The sequence below is a fragment of the Merops nubicus genome, unplaced genomic scaffold (genome assembly GCF_000691845.1).
Source record: "Merops nubicus isolate BGI_N331 unplaced genomic scaffold, ASM69184v1 scaffold13753, whole genome shotgun sequence".
Lineage (NCBI taxonomy): Eukaryota > Metazoa > Chordata > Aves > Coraciiformes > Meropidae > Merops > Merops nubicus.
In genome coordinates, this window is record NW_008601029.1 from 16,556 (window position 1) to 35,211 (window position 18,656).

An 18,656-nucleotide genomic window follows, 5' to 3' on the forward strand; every position below is an offset into this window, starting at 1 on the left:
ATAAAGATTTTATAACACTTGCAAGATGAGATAAACACCACTGAAATATGGGTATGAGTCAGTTGATGTTTTGAGTTGTTTATAGTAGGAAAGTACTTGCATTATACCCAAGATATTCAGCCCCAAGGGTTTGTGACTTCAAATTTCACAGGCTAATCTTCACTGTGAGCAGAAAGTCACATGCTTGTCCTGCTGCTTCTTCTCTTTACAGGGATCCTCCTGGGTTTGCAGTATTTATGTATTAGCTCTGTAGAGCAGACAGCAGCAGTTAAGACTACAGTCTTTTTCACATAAACATGAAAGGAAAATAGAAAAGCGACCATATTTTGTCTTTTCTTTAAACAGCCTTTTTGAAGTCTCTATTAGGGGCAAGCATACAGCTTTTCACCATCTAACAGTTTCTGCACACTCATTAAGTGAAGCAAATACTGTCAGATAACATGGGGATTCTCATACCGTGTTTAATATAAAGTTAATATTAATCTCTAGTATTGGCAAAACACGTATGTTTAGGCCAACTTCAGTTTGAAACTAAACAAATCAAGCCTAATTCAACAGGTTTCATCAGTTTAATCTTGCTATATAAAGAAGCACTGAGACATACTGCTAATTTACTTTCAGTTACTCAACAAAGTGGCTTCATAAAGTCACTTCTAATACAGTTTTTTTTTTTTTCTGTAATAACTTTTGTCTTATTATCTGAAGTGGTCTACCCAGATTTACAATCAATTACAAGCATGGAAACACTCAGATTTATAAATCAATCAACAGCTACGCTGCTTAGTAAGCCACTTTGCTAAGTGAATTATACATTGCATTTTGAATTTGCTGTAGTGAGATATAAACTATTGTAACTGAACTTCCCTTTCCCCTTAGAAAATTCAGTTAGTGACCTGTATAATTATACACAACATTACTGGGGCACAAAAGTGCAGAAATAACAGAAGGGCAGCAGGTCATGGGTGAGTGCTTAAGACTAGTGATTGTAAGCATTACTTGCTTATGGACAGAAAACCTGAAGAAGTAACATTTTATAGGAAGCACTGTAGCTTCTCTTAAGACTAATCTTTAAATTTTTGGTTCTTATGATCACAAGCTATACCAAAGGGTCTTGTAGCCTGTGAAATCAGATGTCATTGCTTTAGGCCTTTTATTATGCACACAAGAAAAGTTCATCCTTAACCCACCATACCCAGTACCTGCAAGATGTCATTAATCAGCATGGGAACTGGTCCATTTGCAGAAGAAAATAACTGGTCTCCAGAATGATTTAGTTTGCATGATTTGTTTTAACACGTATTCATAAAAGGTTCATCACATTCGCTATTAGCCATATCAAATGTTTTTCAATTCAGTGCAGGGATTTATTTGTGCTTTAGTAACAAGACTTTACAGTGATTTGTAAATGCAAACATTTACTTTTTAATCATATATGTATTAACACAGCATTTAGCAACTATCTTCTTCTGAGAAGGAAATAAATGCAACTAGCTATGATAAGTTCTATCACGTGAACAAACTTTTTATTTAAAGAAAACAGGTATTTATGGTTCCAAATGAACTGCATAAAAAGGACCTGTGTCACTGAATAAAAGTTAAAAGCATAATGACAATCTGTTCAAGGTCATTAACAAGATCACCTCTATCACAACATAATTATTCTATATGCCTACACATAATATTTACACTCATATGCTAGTGCTGCTGTAAGCAGAACAGAAGTTTGGAAACACTGATTGTAAATACAAAGAATGGCTTTTTTCTCCTTCACTATTTAAGTTTTGTTAATTTCCTGTGCGTTCATCACTTAAGAACCAAAAGCACTGAACACTTAAAATATCAATGCAAAAGTAAAGGACTCCAAGGACAAGAGAAAGGTCCTGAACAATTAAGAATGAACATATCCTTGTGACAGAAGGGAGCACTCAGAGATGCTCTTTGTAAGTGGGAAAGTGGGCTGAAGAAGGGAAGAGGCTATGTAGTATAGCATGATTTCTTTTCCCAATTGAAGAGAAACTGAAATGATAGTGTAAATTGTCAAAAGCCAAATATTAAAAAAACACTAAGTGGTGAAGACATGAATACAAATGCTATTTTTTTTTTTTTTTGACAAAGAACAGTGAAAGAAGCCTTGAGACTGTATTTCTAACCATCACTAGGATTTAAGATTACTTCTCAGTACCTCATAGCTCCTGAAAAATGAGGTGACAGAATATAGCTTCAAAAGTGAATTCTGAAACAAAAACATCTTTTTGATGTCCACCTAAAATTAATCCTTTTGACTTATCCTTTTGATTTGTTGATCAGCTTTAAATTCTTTGTTTAATTATAGCAGTTTTATAACCCTTCATACTAACGATTACTATTAGACTCCACATATATATAAAATTTTATTAAATTATTAAGAAAATTACAAAGAAAAATGTTTGCTAATCTGATCTTGTGTTCACACATTCCAAATCTTTTACTGGCAAGTTACCCAAGCATGAGAAAAATGCTCAAGATAAACACTAATTTCAGGTCAAGTATTTATGTAATTTTTAAAGATAATACATCTATTTTTAAGTGAACTTCAGAAATATAATAAAGTTTAAATTTTTCCTTTAAAGAATCACAGTTAATTTCTTAGAGGTCTCTTTTAGCATTTTATCCTGTCATTCAGGCCATTACATAGCGTGGGTCATGGTGCTGACTTAAAAGGAATGCCAAGAGTAACTGGCTGCCATTTGGACGTTGAACTGCTTGCGATTACACTTGATGTCCATCCACCTCATTGTCCACCAATGCAATCTATATTTTCCCATCTTTGCTATGATGATGCTAGAGGAGGTAGTGTTAAATGCCTTGCTGAAGTCAAGGAAAAACACATCTGCTGCTTTCCCTTCACCTACTGATTCACTCACTACTTCACAGAATATAAGCTGGTTGGGAACAATCTGCTTTCAACAAATCTCTGGTGCCAGCACTCCTTGCCCTTTGTGTGTCTAGAAAAGTTTTTCAGAAGGATCTGCTCAATAGTCTTACAAAGGCTACATAAAAAATTGTATTTTAAGGTAACTAGCAATTGAAGTTCTCAGCATTTCCTACCTGGTCCAAATAATTGTTAAATACCAAAGCTTCTCTATGTATGCAAATAGAATTCAAATTCATGGAAATTTCATTTAGTCTTCAGTCCTATCTCTAATATGGCTATTCATTTTGGATGTTGTCTTAGCTGTCACTGTCAAGCATTAACTTTCAAATTCCAGGCTTGATAAAAATTACCAGTCATTTATGTTTGTGTGTGTTGAGGATTTTTTTCTTTTTGAAATGTCACATCTTTTTTATGAACCATCTTTTCATAAAAAGTTTTGAAAAACACCTACCCATCATTATTACACAGCAAAGATCTGCAGTATTTCCCTGATGTTAAACTAATTCACTACTATTTTTAAAAGTTTTAATAGACTGGCGAAAAAAAAATTATCAAATCCATCAAGCGTGACAGCTCATTCCCATCGCAATGAGACCTTTTTTTATCTAATGTCCTTTTGTATCTTTCTGTCAGTGGAAGGCTGATATTTTATCCCTTTGGCATAGATGACATTTGGTATGCTAAACCTGAAGGTAATGTGCCTCAAGCAGACAAAAACTGAGGAGGAAGAAATCCTCTCATGTGGGCTGCTCTGTGGGAATCTGTACTTGTTCTGGCTAAACATCTCTATGGGCAGTGCTATCAACAGCTTGCAAGTAACCAGGCTCTGCAGTGTGAAGCCCACCAACACCCCTGACACAGGGTTCCCTAAACCTCCCCTAAATCTACTGGAGTACCAGCAACTTCACTGGAAAACTTCTCTCCATGTTCAAGGATGAGAGATGGGACTTGCCCCACAGCAAAACTTAAGTTCTGTGTTTCTGAACACAGCAGAAATCAGACAATTCTGACAACATTAATTTGGAGTCAAAACAGCTAGGACAAGTCACAGAAAGTCTCAATCCTGAGTTACAATTATCAGTGTTTGCCAATATTAACATGCTTTATGCCCATATTATTATTTCATTTTACTTTCACTTTAATCAATCTAGCTACAGGTAGGAACTGTATTGAAGCCAGATGTTTGACCTTCTTCAGACAATCATGCTTTAAACCTTCCCTTTATGATGTGTATTTTCCTCCCTCCAAAAACACTGGAAATTGGTAATTTTGTTTGGCAAATAATAAGTTAAGGAGATCACTGCTATCAAAGAGAAAATACTATGCTGAACAGATTAGTCTTATCTGGTCAGAATGTTTATGATGTTCTAAGAAAACTCATGAAGATGCTTAACAAAAACTGATGGACATTTAATTACAAGAATTAGTACATGCTTTACAATAAATTTTAGAGCAAAGTAAATATATAGTGATACTTATCTAGTATATTTTCCAAGTCTCCAACTATTTGTGATTTTGGGGACTTCCTGAGACAAAGAATATTTTTGCACGTATCAGCTTGATTGAATTATTTTAACAAACTTGTCTAAGAACCAACCCCAATCCCACTTTTACCTGGCCAAATAATATTATCTCCAAATATACCAAACAGATGCAACATGGATGATCTCTGCTGCTTAAGTCCCCCATTTCAACATATCCTAACCAGAACCCCACATACTAACGAAAAACAGGTAACTTGAAACACAGCAGACCATTAGCTGACCAAAACCTGAAAGCAGCATATGAATAGAATTGACTTCTATATAGCACAGGGAATAAAATTTAATCAGGTAGAGAAATGATGTCTTAAAAAAAACAAAATCAAATCACCTTATGGGTTCAAAAATTCAGTATTTTTATTTCTAACAAGCAAGGTGTATCCAAATTTCTCAATATGATTTATGAAATCTTAGGTTTAAAAATAGTTGTATTACAAAACCCAACCCTTTTTATGGTAGTTCAAGGGAGCTATAAAAATCCCTTCCATGGACAGCTGAGCAGGATAAGCGTTCCTGACACAGTTAGAAGCAAACTGAAGTATTATTTCTGATGCTAGTGCCATTTTATTTTAAACAGTGATGTTAAACAGCAAAGTGACCATCAGAGTAAGGCACTAGGCATTTTTCACTGATGGGATCTCTTGATAATGAGAATACCTCCTGATCTACTGAGATTCTCTTCTGGTTTATTCAGTACCCCACAGCAACGGTGCCAAGTAAATCATTCATAATTTGAACAGTTAAACTAATATACTTCTATAAGTACAGAATATTTGTGTTGAGTAAAAAGATAAATGTCCTCAAACCTACTAAAAGAAAACTAGGCTGCATAGATAAAAATGTGAAATACTATGTTACCTAAATACTTGGCCACTATTACTCTTCTGGGTCACCTACATAAGACCAGATTCAAAGGCGGTGGAGAAAAAAGGTCAAAAACTATTTTCTCTACAGAAAATCTGACAAAGACCAAGAAAAGGAATAAAATCCTGTATATGAGAAGTGTTTCTTAAGACTGTCTGCACTAGGTATGAAGAGACCGATCTGATCAAATTATTGATTCAAATTTCAAACAGTAAAATTAGAATATTATTTTAAACACATCTTTCCTTCAGTTTATTGTATGAATTTGTCTCTTTGGTTTGCTCAAAAATGGTAATTTAATCCTTGTGTGGTAAATGGACCAATTATAATGTTGCTTTACTACAAATTAAGTAAATATCTTCTTACAGATATATCTTAGTGTTTATATTAACAATAGTTACAGTCAAGATTACCAGCCCAGTATATACATAGAAATTTGCACTTCTGGGGAAAACTTTGTATCTAAAGGTCCAGGATGGAAAAGATTTTATAACAATGTTGAAAGGAATAAAGTCTAATTTCTTCTCTAAAAAGAAGAATTTTCTTGGGGATCTTAGTGAGCAGTGATACTTGCCCATCATGACAATTAGGAGTTAAAGAGGCTTACCTCCGGCAAAGTTCTAGAATTTTACAGGATCTTAATTACACTATTACAGCTTACCTGTCAAGGAGCAAAATGTGAAATTAAAACAAAGAACAGCCATTATGCACCACAGCAAGCTTCTGTTTGAGAAAGAGATGTCAAATATAAACATTTAACAGAAATGCAGTCCATTGGGGACACAAATGGAGAGCTGTGAAAGTAATGAATACTGAAAAAACTTATATTTGCTGCTTTTGATCATCTGAGTGGTAATATCACTAGAGATAGGATAACTTCCATGTAAATTTTTATTGACATTGATGTTATACTATAAAGTGTGTGGGGGTTTTTTGTTTTTGTTTTGTTTGTTTGTTTTGTTGAAACCTTTCAGCCATTTCTGCCAGTAGATGAAATCCTGTATTTCCTACATTTCTTCATGACCACAGGATAAAATATCCAACCAAATTCTATTCAAAAACCACAGTATTTTTCTGTAAGAAGCATTCAGAAAAAGGAAGCAGATTTCATAATATAATAAGGAGAGGAGAGTAACTGCTACAAAGGGTTATATTTCAAATGAAAAGATGAAAGCCTGTACTGGGTTGCTCCCAGCTGGCAGGTAAGCTGCTTGCTTATGCCCACCCAGAGGGATGAGGGCAGAAAATCAGAAGTGCAGAAGCAAGAAAACTCAACAAAGATTGAGATAAGATCAGTTTAACAAGTGAAGGAAAAAAAAACCAAAAATCCACAACAAAAAGTGACGCAAACCCAACCACTCACCACCATCAGCCCAATGCCCAGCCAGCTCCTGAGCAGTGGCTGCTGTGGGAAAACAGCCCCCACCTCCCCAGTTCTTATCGCTGACCATGCTGTTCAGTGGCATGGAGTATCTTCTTGGTCAATTTGGGCCAGCTTTCGTGGTTGTGTCCCTTTCCAGCCTACTCACCGAAGGCAGGCAGAATGAGAAACCAAGACAGCCTTGACACTGTGTAAGCACTGCTTACCTAAAAGACTGGTATGCTATCAACATAGTTTTGGTAACAAATCTAAAATATAGCACTACACTGGGTGCTATGAAGAACATGAGCTCCATCCCACACAAAACAAATATAAAAACTAATTCCCCTTTTCTACATTAAGGCAATCCGAAGGTTTTACGCATCTCCCGGTGCAATTTTTTTTGTTTCGTTTTGTTTCCATGGGAGAGGAGGAAGTAAACAAAGCTGGGCTTGGGAAGAGGGTGGTGGTGGTGGGGAAGGTGTATCGAAGATCTGGTTGTATTTATCACTGTCCTATTCTGATCCAATTGGAAAACTGGAGGTGGGTTTGCCCATATTAAATTAACTTTGTTCCCCTAAGCTGAGTCTGTCTTTAGCCTATGATTTGTATTGGTGGGCAAGCCCTCCCTGTTCTTTGTCTCAGCCTTGGAGACTTCCATTGTATTTTCTCCTCCCCATCTCACCAGAGTCAGCAAGTGGCTGCATGGTTTCTTTGTTGCTGGCTGGGTAACAGAAAGTTATCACAGGAATCTCAAGTTCTTTAGCTGGCATTTGTTCAGATGGAAATTCAACTACTACCTAGAAAAGGAATTTTTTTTTTTTTTCCCCCCAAGGAAAAGGGGAAAGAGGAAGTTACAATTTTCTCTCGTCTGAAAAGTTCCCCAGGGCTGTCAAGGCTCAGATGATTCCCACATACTAGCCAGATTCAATAATGAAAATGATAAATTTAGTTAGGTAAAAGAATTATGCTATAAAGAAAATAACAGTTTTTCATTACTATAACACAGCACTGAAGACATGAAGGCAAATCTCTTCCTCTGCTAAAACTGTCATGGAAACTGTTCACAAAGAACATCTGTGTCCAGAATGACCCACCAAAACCACAATAGTAACACAAGACTAAGTGAACTCTAGGCTTCTAACAAAGGTAACTTAGGTATTTCCAAATCAAAATATTTAGATTGATGAAGTTCCAAAAAAGTGTCCGTTCACTTCCAAAAGCTGCCTCTCCTTACAGAACATATTTGTTTTATTAAAATCATTGTTACTAGAGAGTTATACTTTGAAGACTACCATTAGCCCAAGGCTTTCCAACAACTGTAATATAACAGCTGATCATAAAGGTCAACAGGATGAACATGTTCTTTCCCTCCTTCTTCATCCCTCTCATCTCTCTGCCAAGTGATGGTTACAAATTCTATCACCTGTCTTGGTACTGTGCTGACAGCCTTAATTTGGAGCTCTTTTGAATATGAGGAAACTGCAGCTAAAAAGAACCAAAGAGATAAAAGATTTCTTACCAGTTTGAGTTAAGTAGAAGATTACAGAAACAGTATTTCTGTCACTGTAATCCTGTAAGATAACTTTCTTACAACTTAATGACTTCCCTGTATTACATGAATGGAATATTGAAATTATATGGAGAACATTTAAATTATCAGCCAGAAAGGGTGACTAAGTGATCTGAAAAACAGAACAATCATAGAAAGTAGTATCTTCACTGGATTCATTAATTTAATTATAACTTTGAAATACTTGAACCTGAACTTAAATTTGACAATCAATTTCTAAATTTATCTTTCAAGGATACTGTACTTCCCAACTTAAATTTTAGCCTTAAGTCTCCTTGCTCAGCCTGGACAGGAGGATTTCCATGGAGTTTCACCTTCTCTGAAAATAAAACACCTCTGTAGGTCTTTGCATCTGAATCAGCATAGTTATGACCTTCAAAAGAAGCATTAGCTACTGAAGTCTGGTAACTGTTGTGATATAAGCGGTGTATATTCTGCACTTAATTTACTTCCTACTGATCATGCAACATTAAGTCACTGTACTCTCAAGTCACAGACCAGTGAGGTCCACCTTTGTAAAAAACTGATTCTGCCCAGTAAAGTAACACAGGTTTCAGAGTAAGAAGTGTTCTCATATTAAGACTGATTACACTAGGCTCCCCTGGTTTGTTGTGGCATAGACAATTTCTTCTGACACAACTGAATCTTTTAACACCCATTAATGCCAATAGTGGCCAAGAACAGCTGTGATCAGAAAAATGCAGGCAAATATTGCATATTATTTTGAAAAAGAGAGACTCGTATTAAAAATCCATCTAATTTAGTACTTTGTCCAATGTGCACAAGACAGAAAGATGAAAAAAAAAAACCAAAACAAAACCACAAATGGTGGATTATAAGTACTCTTTAAACCTTTATAAATCTTTTAAAATGAGTCCACACTTTTTAGTATTCCTGATTTGCAACATCTGGAATGAAGCCTATAACATTAATTCTAGTAATTTAGAATAGCTTATACTGTAATAATATGTTCCAATATAGAGCTAGCTTGTCACTTCAGTGGTTTTGAATTTACACCCGCATAGAATTTTTTCTTCTATATATCAGTAATCTTGTATTTTCAAAGCTCCCAAATCCTGAAGTTTAACATGCAAACTGAGGGTATATACTGGTAAGCATAAACAGCAAGCAGCCAAGGTACTTTTTTTTTTTAAACAGTTACGTACACAGAATTTAAGTAGAGGAGAGAGATGAAAACATGGAGGGAACATTGTTCAGCAATAAAATACTTAATAGTATTCCTGTGTTGTAGATTTAGTTCTGCTGGACAGAAAATTAACTATGTATTAACACATAAAAAAGCCATTTCAGTTGTTCTGTTCCTTTACTCCTCTAACCAGTCTTCTGAATCTGGAAGTTCTATTCCAGGCAACCTGCAAAGAACTATGTTTTGTTACCCTGTGGAATGAAGCGATCATCACACAACATCCCAGCTGCTGAATAACTATTTATGCTCCTCCTCCTCAATTCCCAGAAAGTCTGGAGATAGGGAACATAGTTTTACTGCGCATCTTCACATAGATATAGCATTGGCTACTCCAACATTTAAATAGTATTTTCCAATTTAATTTTTTTTGAAGATTTGAACCTGGGGAGGTCAGTCATTAGTTCGAAAAACTATCCTGATTTTTTTCCACTGTAATGGTGTATTCAAAGTTCTGTGTTTTCAAATACCAGGTTTTCAAGAAGGTAAAAAACCAACCAAATAAGAAAAAATACAAAAACTCAACACAAACTACAAAAGACAACCACCAAAATTTGTAGTCCATGAACTAAAGACATTACAAATTGAAATGCTCCTATCAAATTAAAATTGCATCTGAAAGATCAGAAAGAAGAATTAGATGTTAGTAAATGAGACTATGCAAACAAGGTTTTCTATGCATTCTTATGTCAATATGTGAAGTGCAGAAGATGAAAGGAGATGTTAAAACTCTTCACAAGAGAAATGAATGACCTATGGTATGAAAGTAGAAAGAAAGCCATTGCTGTGAAACCACACACTGGAGAGATACATATATACACACAGAACTGTTTTTATCTGTGCCAACAGAGGAGGTACTGAAGATTGAAAGTGTCAACACTAATGAATTCCTGCTAGTATGAAGGACTACTCTGTACCAAATTTAGAATTATTTTTGGAATGGAAGCAATTCTAGACAACAAGTACAAGACAGTTTACACCTCCTATTTACTTCATTCAATGTACAGTGATGTTACTGCCTTACAACTTCAAAAGGGACCGTTTATGAAAAAATATGGCATATAGGATTCGGAAGATCAAGAAGTGATTCTTGAGACAGGTCAAGTCCCATCCTTTCTGACTGAAATGGGAAAGAATCAAAATTCAAAAAGATAACAAAAAGATGTTCTGAGAAAAATATATATTCGTTCATTAATCACCAGACGGTTCTAAGCAATGCATTTCAATGAGCGAGTAGCTATGTAACAAACAAGGTCAGGTCAAATGGCTGGAGCACTGTTATTTTAAGAAAAATGCTGATTTAATGCTTCATTGGAGTCTTCTTGTCTCAAGCAACCTGAGAATGTATGCAAAAATTCATTCTCAAGGACTCCAGAAGCCTACAAATGTTAAGAAATGGATTTGGAGTCACACGACAGTGTGTCCCATAGAGGTATTTTCAGCAGTTGTATTTGCAGTTATTACTATTGATGCTCCACTTGTGTTCACTTTCCAGACTTGGAAAAATGGTTGCAGTAAATAAAGTAATAGTGACCTAAAGAAGAAACTTAATAAATACTGGGTTGCAGAAACAGGAGAATTTTAGTTTTTTGAAATAACTGGGCATTCAGGTTGTGCAGTTCTCCCTTTTACATCATTTGGCCATATTTCATTTGGCCAAATATTTTACATATTTCATTTGGCCATCGTCCAAGGCTGCTTTTCTTTATTTTCCATTTCTCATAGTTCTGAAGTAATTACGTACATGGACAACCACCCTTCCATGTCAGTGTCCAGCTAGATCAAAGAAAGTTTCATTAGGGATGTGGAAATTCTGGTTCATCTTGCATGTTTACACACAAAGGTGACCAGAAGACAGCTTTCACTGATAATTAATGCACAGCAGCATCAAAACAGACCTAGCATATACGAAGTTCATTTTATCTACACACAAATATAACTACATACATATAAATATACTGAGTATGTGTAAACCAAACAGATTTGTACCCTCAAAATCTATTACAAACACTAACCTAATGGAACTATGCAAGGTGAAACAGTAAAAGACAGTTCACTAAACCAAATCAAACAGGCAAGGAATAGCTTTGCCAATACTACTGTAAACTACATTCAAGATAAATTCCACCTCTGCGGTATGAAGCACCTCAAGTAATCCTTGAGGTGGGCTTACAGGATTGACAAACTGAATGTGTGATAACTCAGGTACACTAAGACCAATCAAACAGTAAAGAAAAACATTAACTTTTCTTCAGCCTACATACCAGCAATTTTCCTTAGGAAACCACAGCAAATACTAGTTATGCACAGTAAGCATTTCAAGGATGTTGCAAACTTCTTATCAATCTCATTAGAGTCCAGGCAGTTGCATTTCATCTGAAATACAGTACCTTCTCTTTATAGCTGGTGGATGGGATCTCTGGTGTTCACTGTAATGCAACATGGGATGCAAATGTGATTTTCTTGTCCTAGATAGCAATGTGACACAATGCTTTCTCCAGGAATCAGACTCATCACACTGATCGGTGCAGAAAATGACTTCTCTATCAAGTTTTTTAAAAGGCTGTTCACTTTCTTCCACCTCAGCAATTTTTCAAGCTGAACTCTAATGCACCAGAACTAAGTGCAGTAACTTGCAAGCTATAATACAATAAGCAATACATTCAGTTTAAATGCAATTTGCTAGGAAAATATTTACCAAGAGAAAGACACACAGTGAAACAAAGTACACACAAGCGTGTGGCTCAAAGGTGCTGGAATGCACTACAGATACAACAGCAGTTCAGCAGAACTGCACTGGAAACCAACTGCATTTTACTTATAGAGGACAGGAATAAATAGAACTGCCACGGTGGGTCACAGTAGTAGTCTGTATAGCTGTATGCATTACCATCTTCTCAAAGGGATATTGTACTACAACAGGTAAACTGGAGTAACTACACAACTACAAAACAACAAATTCATGTCCTCAGCCTCAATAATTTCTAGTTTGCTTGATAATCAGAAGAACAAGAGATCATTTCCAGTCTTTGCTTATTTTAAAAAAATATCATTATATCTTTAGATACCTAATCTTTTAAATGTTTTTATATATGCAGCACACTAAAGCAAAGATTTTCATAAGTGTTTTTAAATTTTCTTTCTACCTTTTATCTTTTTGTCTTGATCTAGTTTTAGTGCTAATAAATTTTCCGTTAAAAAATTATATTATCTATGATTTTTCAAGCCAATTATATGCACACACTTTGGTTTCTTCTAGGGTTCAACATCACCATATAGTTTTGATGTCCCTGCCTTTCTGCCTCCGAAATGCAGTACTGAAGTCTAAAGTTTATTAATCATTAATTTCTGTAATTTTGACAAATTAAAGTCTGGAGAATATACAGCACAAAGATTAAGAGCCAAACTGACAGGTCACAAATGTCTTTAAAAAAGCCCCTCATCTTACCTATTTCACAAGTACTTCTCCTGTTGATATTTTTAATTATTTGCACTGACACCACTATAGGACATTATTATGTATTGTGGACTGGTGATAAATTAGAGAAATATCTAATTAGAATCTATTTTATATTATCACCATTTTGCCTTTTTCCAAGTTGAGAAATTTATTTCAACTTGAAAACTTTAATGTAATACACTTATAAAAAATCAATACTAACCTAGAGTTAGTAATATTTTCAACATTAACTAATATTTGTACTTATTGAAATTCTAAGCAATCAGGAACTTTCAGAATCAACAATTACTACAATAGCACAGAATTCTATTCTGTCTCTGTAAACATAAAAATCTGATAATTCCACATAAAAATTAGTCTGCATCTTGAACACCTCACACCTTCATTCTTCAGAAAGGGCAAGAAACTATATTGCTTAATGCTTTCTATAGTTTCTCGTCTCAGAGTTATACAAATCAAAAAGGAACCAAACTTTGCAATGATAAACATCCCTTCTTGTTTTACCTGCCCCTACAGATTTTACAGAAACATAATGTATATTTTTGGCCAAGATCCCCATTTTAGAAAGTTAATTTAGAGCTCTGATTATAGGCAATATTTCTGTTGAACAACCACTCAACTACTCTTATCCATTCTGGTCTCATCACATGGCTATTATGCCTAAGATAACTAAAATCAAACAAAAACTTAAACAAAAGGAAAAAATGTAACATAAAAGGAAAAAAGGTGAGGCAGAATCAATCCTGACATGCATGTGCACATCATAAAAGCAAGCACCCGAAGTGCTCTTTGGCAGCAGCAAATTTATTTCTAATATTTCAGTCTCTGAGTGACAATGGCCTTTATTTTTCTCTAACACTAAAAACTGAATAATTGGTATATATTGGCAAGAAATATTTTAATCAAATGCAAAAAAAATTTCTTGTTTCTGTACATTGCTAAGATTCTTCTTGATAGGTAATTTCAAAATGGCAAAACACCACCAAAATAACATGGCAAATACTTAGTATATTTTTTTTTTTGGGTCAAATTCAGCAGAATTAATTTACAAGTTGAAGTCTGCAAGAATAATTTGTTGAATTAAACCCTTTTTTAAATGGCTATCAGGTAAGAACTAACTACCAGGTATTTGACGGGAGGGAGGGGAGCAATCGTCCTTCTTCCCATCCTAATTTCTAACAGCAACTTTTGGTTCATCTCCATTGAATCATGAATTTGCACATATTTGTATGAAAAAACGAGAAGCACTCATTACCATGCTCACGCTGACAATATATTCTTAGAGGAGAAAAAAAGAATGATTCATTAATAACTCCTGCCAGCTGTCCTAGAGAAAAAGTCAGAGGCAAAGACATCATTACTTTGGGGCTTCTAAGAATATTTGAATTGAAATAATTCATCAGAATGATTGTTAAAACCAAGGCATACAGGTAGGACAAAGCTTAAAACAAAAAAATAAACAACAACCAAAAAAAAAAAATCACAAGATCATCATCTTCCTTCATCCTGAGGGCTTGCTCCTTCCTCAGGATTATGCTTTTCTAATATGTACCTAAATGCAGCAGCAACTGTTTATTCTTATAGGCCCAAAATTAATCTCTGAAGAGCTTCAAAGGGGTTCTATCCAGAAATGATAGTTAGCTTAATCCTCAGTGTCAACCTAACATTAAGAACTGTTGTTCTAGAGAACACAACCCGTAGATGACAAAATTTCTGCACAGCACCAATCTCCAACTTTTTTACATTACTGATGTAAAAGCAATACAATCTGATTATCTTGGCCATCGAATAACAATTAGCATAACACAAAGATATTCCAAATTACACAATCCAGCATCAGAACCTGTATGTTATGAAGGTACAAAAGTGGAAAATATTTCCTACCTCAATCAGAAAACCTTCTACTCTGCCTTTCCTCTCTAAAAGAACATCCAGGATGTACGTACGCTATAAAGAGGGCTCTTCTAAATTCTACACAAAAGGTAAACTTGAAATATTTAGTACAAGATACTAGTGGGAAGAATCTTGCTACCAGCTCCCTAAATTTGAATTTGTTCTTTATTATCAGAATTAGCACCCACACCTTTAATCAGTTCTAATTACCCCTATAATTACTAATGTCATTAATCAAGTTAAGGAAAACAGTCTAGTCTATTTAACTCCTCAGAGTATATCCTTACATGATATTAAAACAAAAATAAAGCAAAAAGTGGTTTTGGAGAAGAATAAGGGGTAGAGCTCTGGCCTGCAGAGGGAAGAGTGTGCATGTAGGTAAAAGGAGGAAGGCAATGAAAAGGGGCTGCAGTTCCACAGGGACACCCATATTTACTTACAGCTAAGCTCTTAAGCGCTTCCTGTAGAAACAGGAACAGCACGAATTTCACTTTCTTCACTCCTATCCTTCAGGAAGGAATAAGGCTCAATAAGATAAGGAAGCTTGTAAACAAGCCCTTCAAATTCTTTCATCTTCAGAAGTGTTCTTCACTGGCTTTATTTTTTTTTTTTAAATATGCATTTGTACGTATCTACATCATTACGTACACAGGGATGTAGATGTAAGCATCTATTCTAATAATTTATTTTAAAAATACTTGCAGGTTATTAGAAGTTAAACTGACTAACCACCCAAAAAGAATATTACTTTTCACACCCTCACATGTGGTGAGATCGACAGCACATTTTACTGTATTTTCCAAAAAAAAAAAAAAGGTGATACTGCAGGTTTCAGACTACGTGGATTTTGATACACAGTTGGGCCATCCCTGGGCTTCAAATGGGGACTAGCAGAACAGAATCTCCCCAGTGTCTGAGCCTTCCACTCACCAAACTGCAGAACAGCTTCTAAGTCAATGAATGACGCCACTTCTCATCATTTAATTGCTTCATTTGCCTCACAGTAACAGATGAACTAACATAACCCAGTGACTGAACTAACTTCACAGTATTATGTATTACCAACGGGATCTGCCTTTAACTGGGAGATACTTCAAAGTTGCTATGAGAGTAAGTTATTTTTAAACAGTGGAGGAAGCACAGCTCCGCTAGGTAATACACTTAAATATAAAGTAATCCAAAAGCTTTCAACAAGGATGGAAATATTAGTGAAATATATTCCCATGTATACCAGAACACTAGGAAAAATGCTAAACAACATAGTGGAAAATTTTTCCACAACTCAAATTTAGTCTGAAATGCTAATTTCATCTATTTTTCCATAATTATCTGTATTTTCAAGAAACATCACCATGGATGCTAGAACTATGCTTGTGGAACTGGATAAGAAATTTATCTGCAGGCACGAAAACACCAAAAAAGCTTGTAATTATAGTATATGCACAGAATTTTTGTAGAAAACTTGACATTGCATTAAGAATACCAATATGAATATTGACAGAAAAAGCAGACATTTAAACAGACTAGTGCACCTTCCATATTACAAGACAATTCCCAATACCATGATTGCACAGCCTGTTATAATTATTGATTCTGGTTATTTGTTAAAGAGGACTTTTGTTTTTGGTAGCTTTCTCTTTTCTTTCCCCTCCCCACTGTGAGGACACTTGTTAATATTTGGGTCAGTTGAATCAGGAACTTGGTTTTGGACAGGTCAAGCTTATGAAAATAAAATAATTTCAGAGACTGAAATGTGTTAAGGTTTATGAATACTGACTTACTAGCAGGAAGGATGACAGCATCAGTAATAAACACATGACAAACAAAGGCTTGATATGAGCTTTCTTCCATATGAAATAAAAAAGTTGTAGAAGATACCTTCTGCCATCAGAGCAGAAATTGCTCCTACCTCTTCCCCACACACAACAAAAAGAAAGCCAAAGCAAATTCTACTAATGTGGAAGGGGGAAAAACAAATGAAAAATTTTACAAGAAATTTTGTGCCTTTTTTCTTAGTTTGAGAAGACACTAAATGAGAAAGACCATTGACAGAACAGTTCTTACTTTGACCACAAAGTGGTAACCTCAGTGTCAGTAGCTAGAATGTAAGCACCAAACAAGATGACTTCCCCCTTCCTCAAGTTTACCTTTGGTGTTTTAAAGGAAGGGGATGGAAGACAAAGAGCCAGAAGAAAAAACATATGAAAGTGGCTGCACAAAATATAGCTCTGCTACTAGCATACAGAAACCTTCTAGATTTATGAAAGAGGAGAACTGCCAGAAAGAATTGACTTAGGCTCTTCGTATTTATTACTGATGTCTGTTGGAGGGAAGAAACAGCAACTAAACAAACCCCCAAGTCACTTCTCTTTTACAGTTTGGAGACTCACTGAGCAAGAGAAAAACAATTTTTTATTCCAGCTGTGAAGAACACAGGAGGTGCAACAGTTTTAATATGTATACTGTTTTACAGTGGACAAAAAGGAGTCTATTTTCAGAAATTTGAGGCTAAGAGAACAACTAAAAAAGTTTATTTTCTTAAAGAATACCTTGTGAAATACAGGAGAATCCTCCCCCCAAACAGCTTTTGTTGTTAAATAAGTGGATGATAAATACTAATTTCACATAAACGCCAGACTTTTTTTTAACCTAACCAGATATTTTTTGGTCTAATCCTGGAAATTCACCTTAAGATATGTGACTTATGAAACCTAACCAAGCTCTAAACTAACTAGTTTCTATCAAGATCAAAGTAAATTAAAAAAATCCTATGGGAAGATTAGTAATAACCATTTTTTTCACAGACTTGTGAGGAAATGCCAATGCAAAACAGGCTTTTAGTAGGAAATACTTCAGGCCAACAAAAAATTATTCTGAGCCAAATATATAGAGAGAGAGACAAATTGAAATCAAAGCTGCTGATGAGAGGGAGAAGAATGACTTCTCACAGGGTGGGCAGGGGATGTTGCCTCTAGAACTGAAGACCAGGGAAGCAAATATAGCAGAAGAGTGTGAAGTGGTGCTTGATGGAGAAATGCTGAAGCCTCAAAGTTTACTACTGTGAAGTTAGCATATTCAGACCCAGGATTTCAAGATGTAATTAGGCTGCAAGCTCATTTGAACACAGAACAACTCACATACAAAGAATTTTGTGTCCAACTGTACAAAGCACTCCAGCTCCAACTGACTTACCTCCCATAATTTTAGATTGACAGTTGATAAATTCTGGTTTCTTGTCTGTAAGGTATCTCTGACAAGTGTGATGTAGAACCTGAAAGAATGTGCACTTTTCTGAAGCTGTGCTTGCTACCCATTGGTCAAAAGCATTTTCAAATAGTAAATCAAATTCTGGGGAATCCTAGAAGAAAAAAAAACCCACACACTACTATTATTCCAGTTTTATAAATTACTTGAAAAAAGATATAGAACTATTACTTTTTTAAAAGGTGTTGTGCTGGAAAAAAACCAGAAAGGTTATGCAACTCAAGACCACCCTGGGATTATTTTTCCTTTACATATTTTTGCATTAAAAAAACCAAAGCCCCAAACCCAAACCACCCAACCAAAACACCCCCCTCCCCAAAAAAAAAAAAAAAACCAAAAAAACAAACAAACAAAAACAAACACAACACAACAACCAAAAAAAAAAAAAAAAACCAAAACCCCAACCAACCCAAAACCAAAAAAGAGGCAGGAAGGTTTCTTTTTCCTAGCACCTATTTTTAATGAGGAGTATTAACCCATTACAAAAATACCTGAAAACAAATTTAAAAGTTGCAATCTCATAAGAAACCTTTGTTACCTACAGATACATAGTTACTTGTGTCTTCTAGATTACACGAGGATT

At 35.2% G+C, this 18,656-nt stretch overlaps 1 protein-coding gene across 1 annotated transcript in view; it reads right to left on the reverse strand.

The window, feature by feature from the left end:
• Positions 1–18,656, reverse strand: part of STXBP6 (syntaxin binding protein 6 (amisyn)) — a gene marked incomplete at its 5' end in the record, with an annotated part of 33,247 nt that overhangs the window by 6,543 nt on the left and 8,048 nt on the right. The window contains one exon of the mRNA XM_008937882.1: positions 18,002–18,167. Coding sequence (XP_008936130.1) covers positions 18,002–18,167 — 166 coding nt within the window. The remainder of the gene's footprint in view (positions 1–18,001; positions 18,168–18,656) is intronic.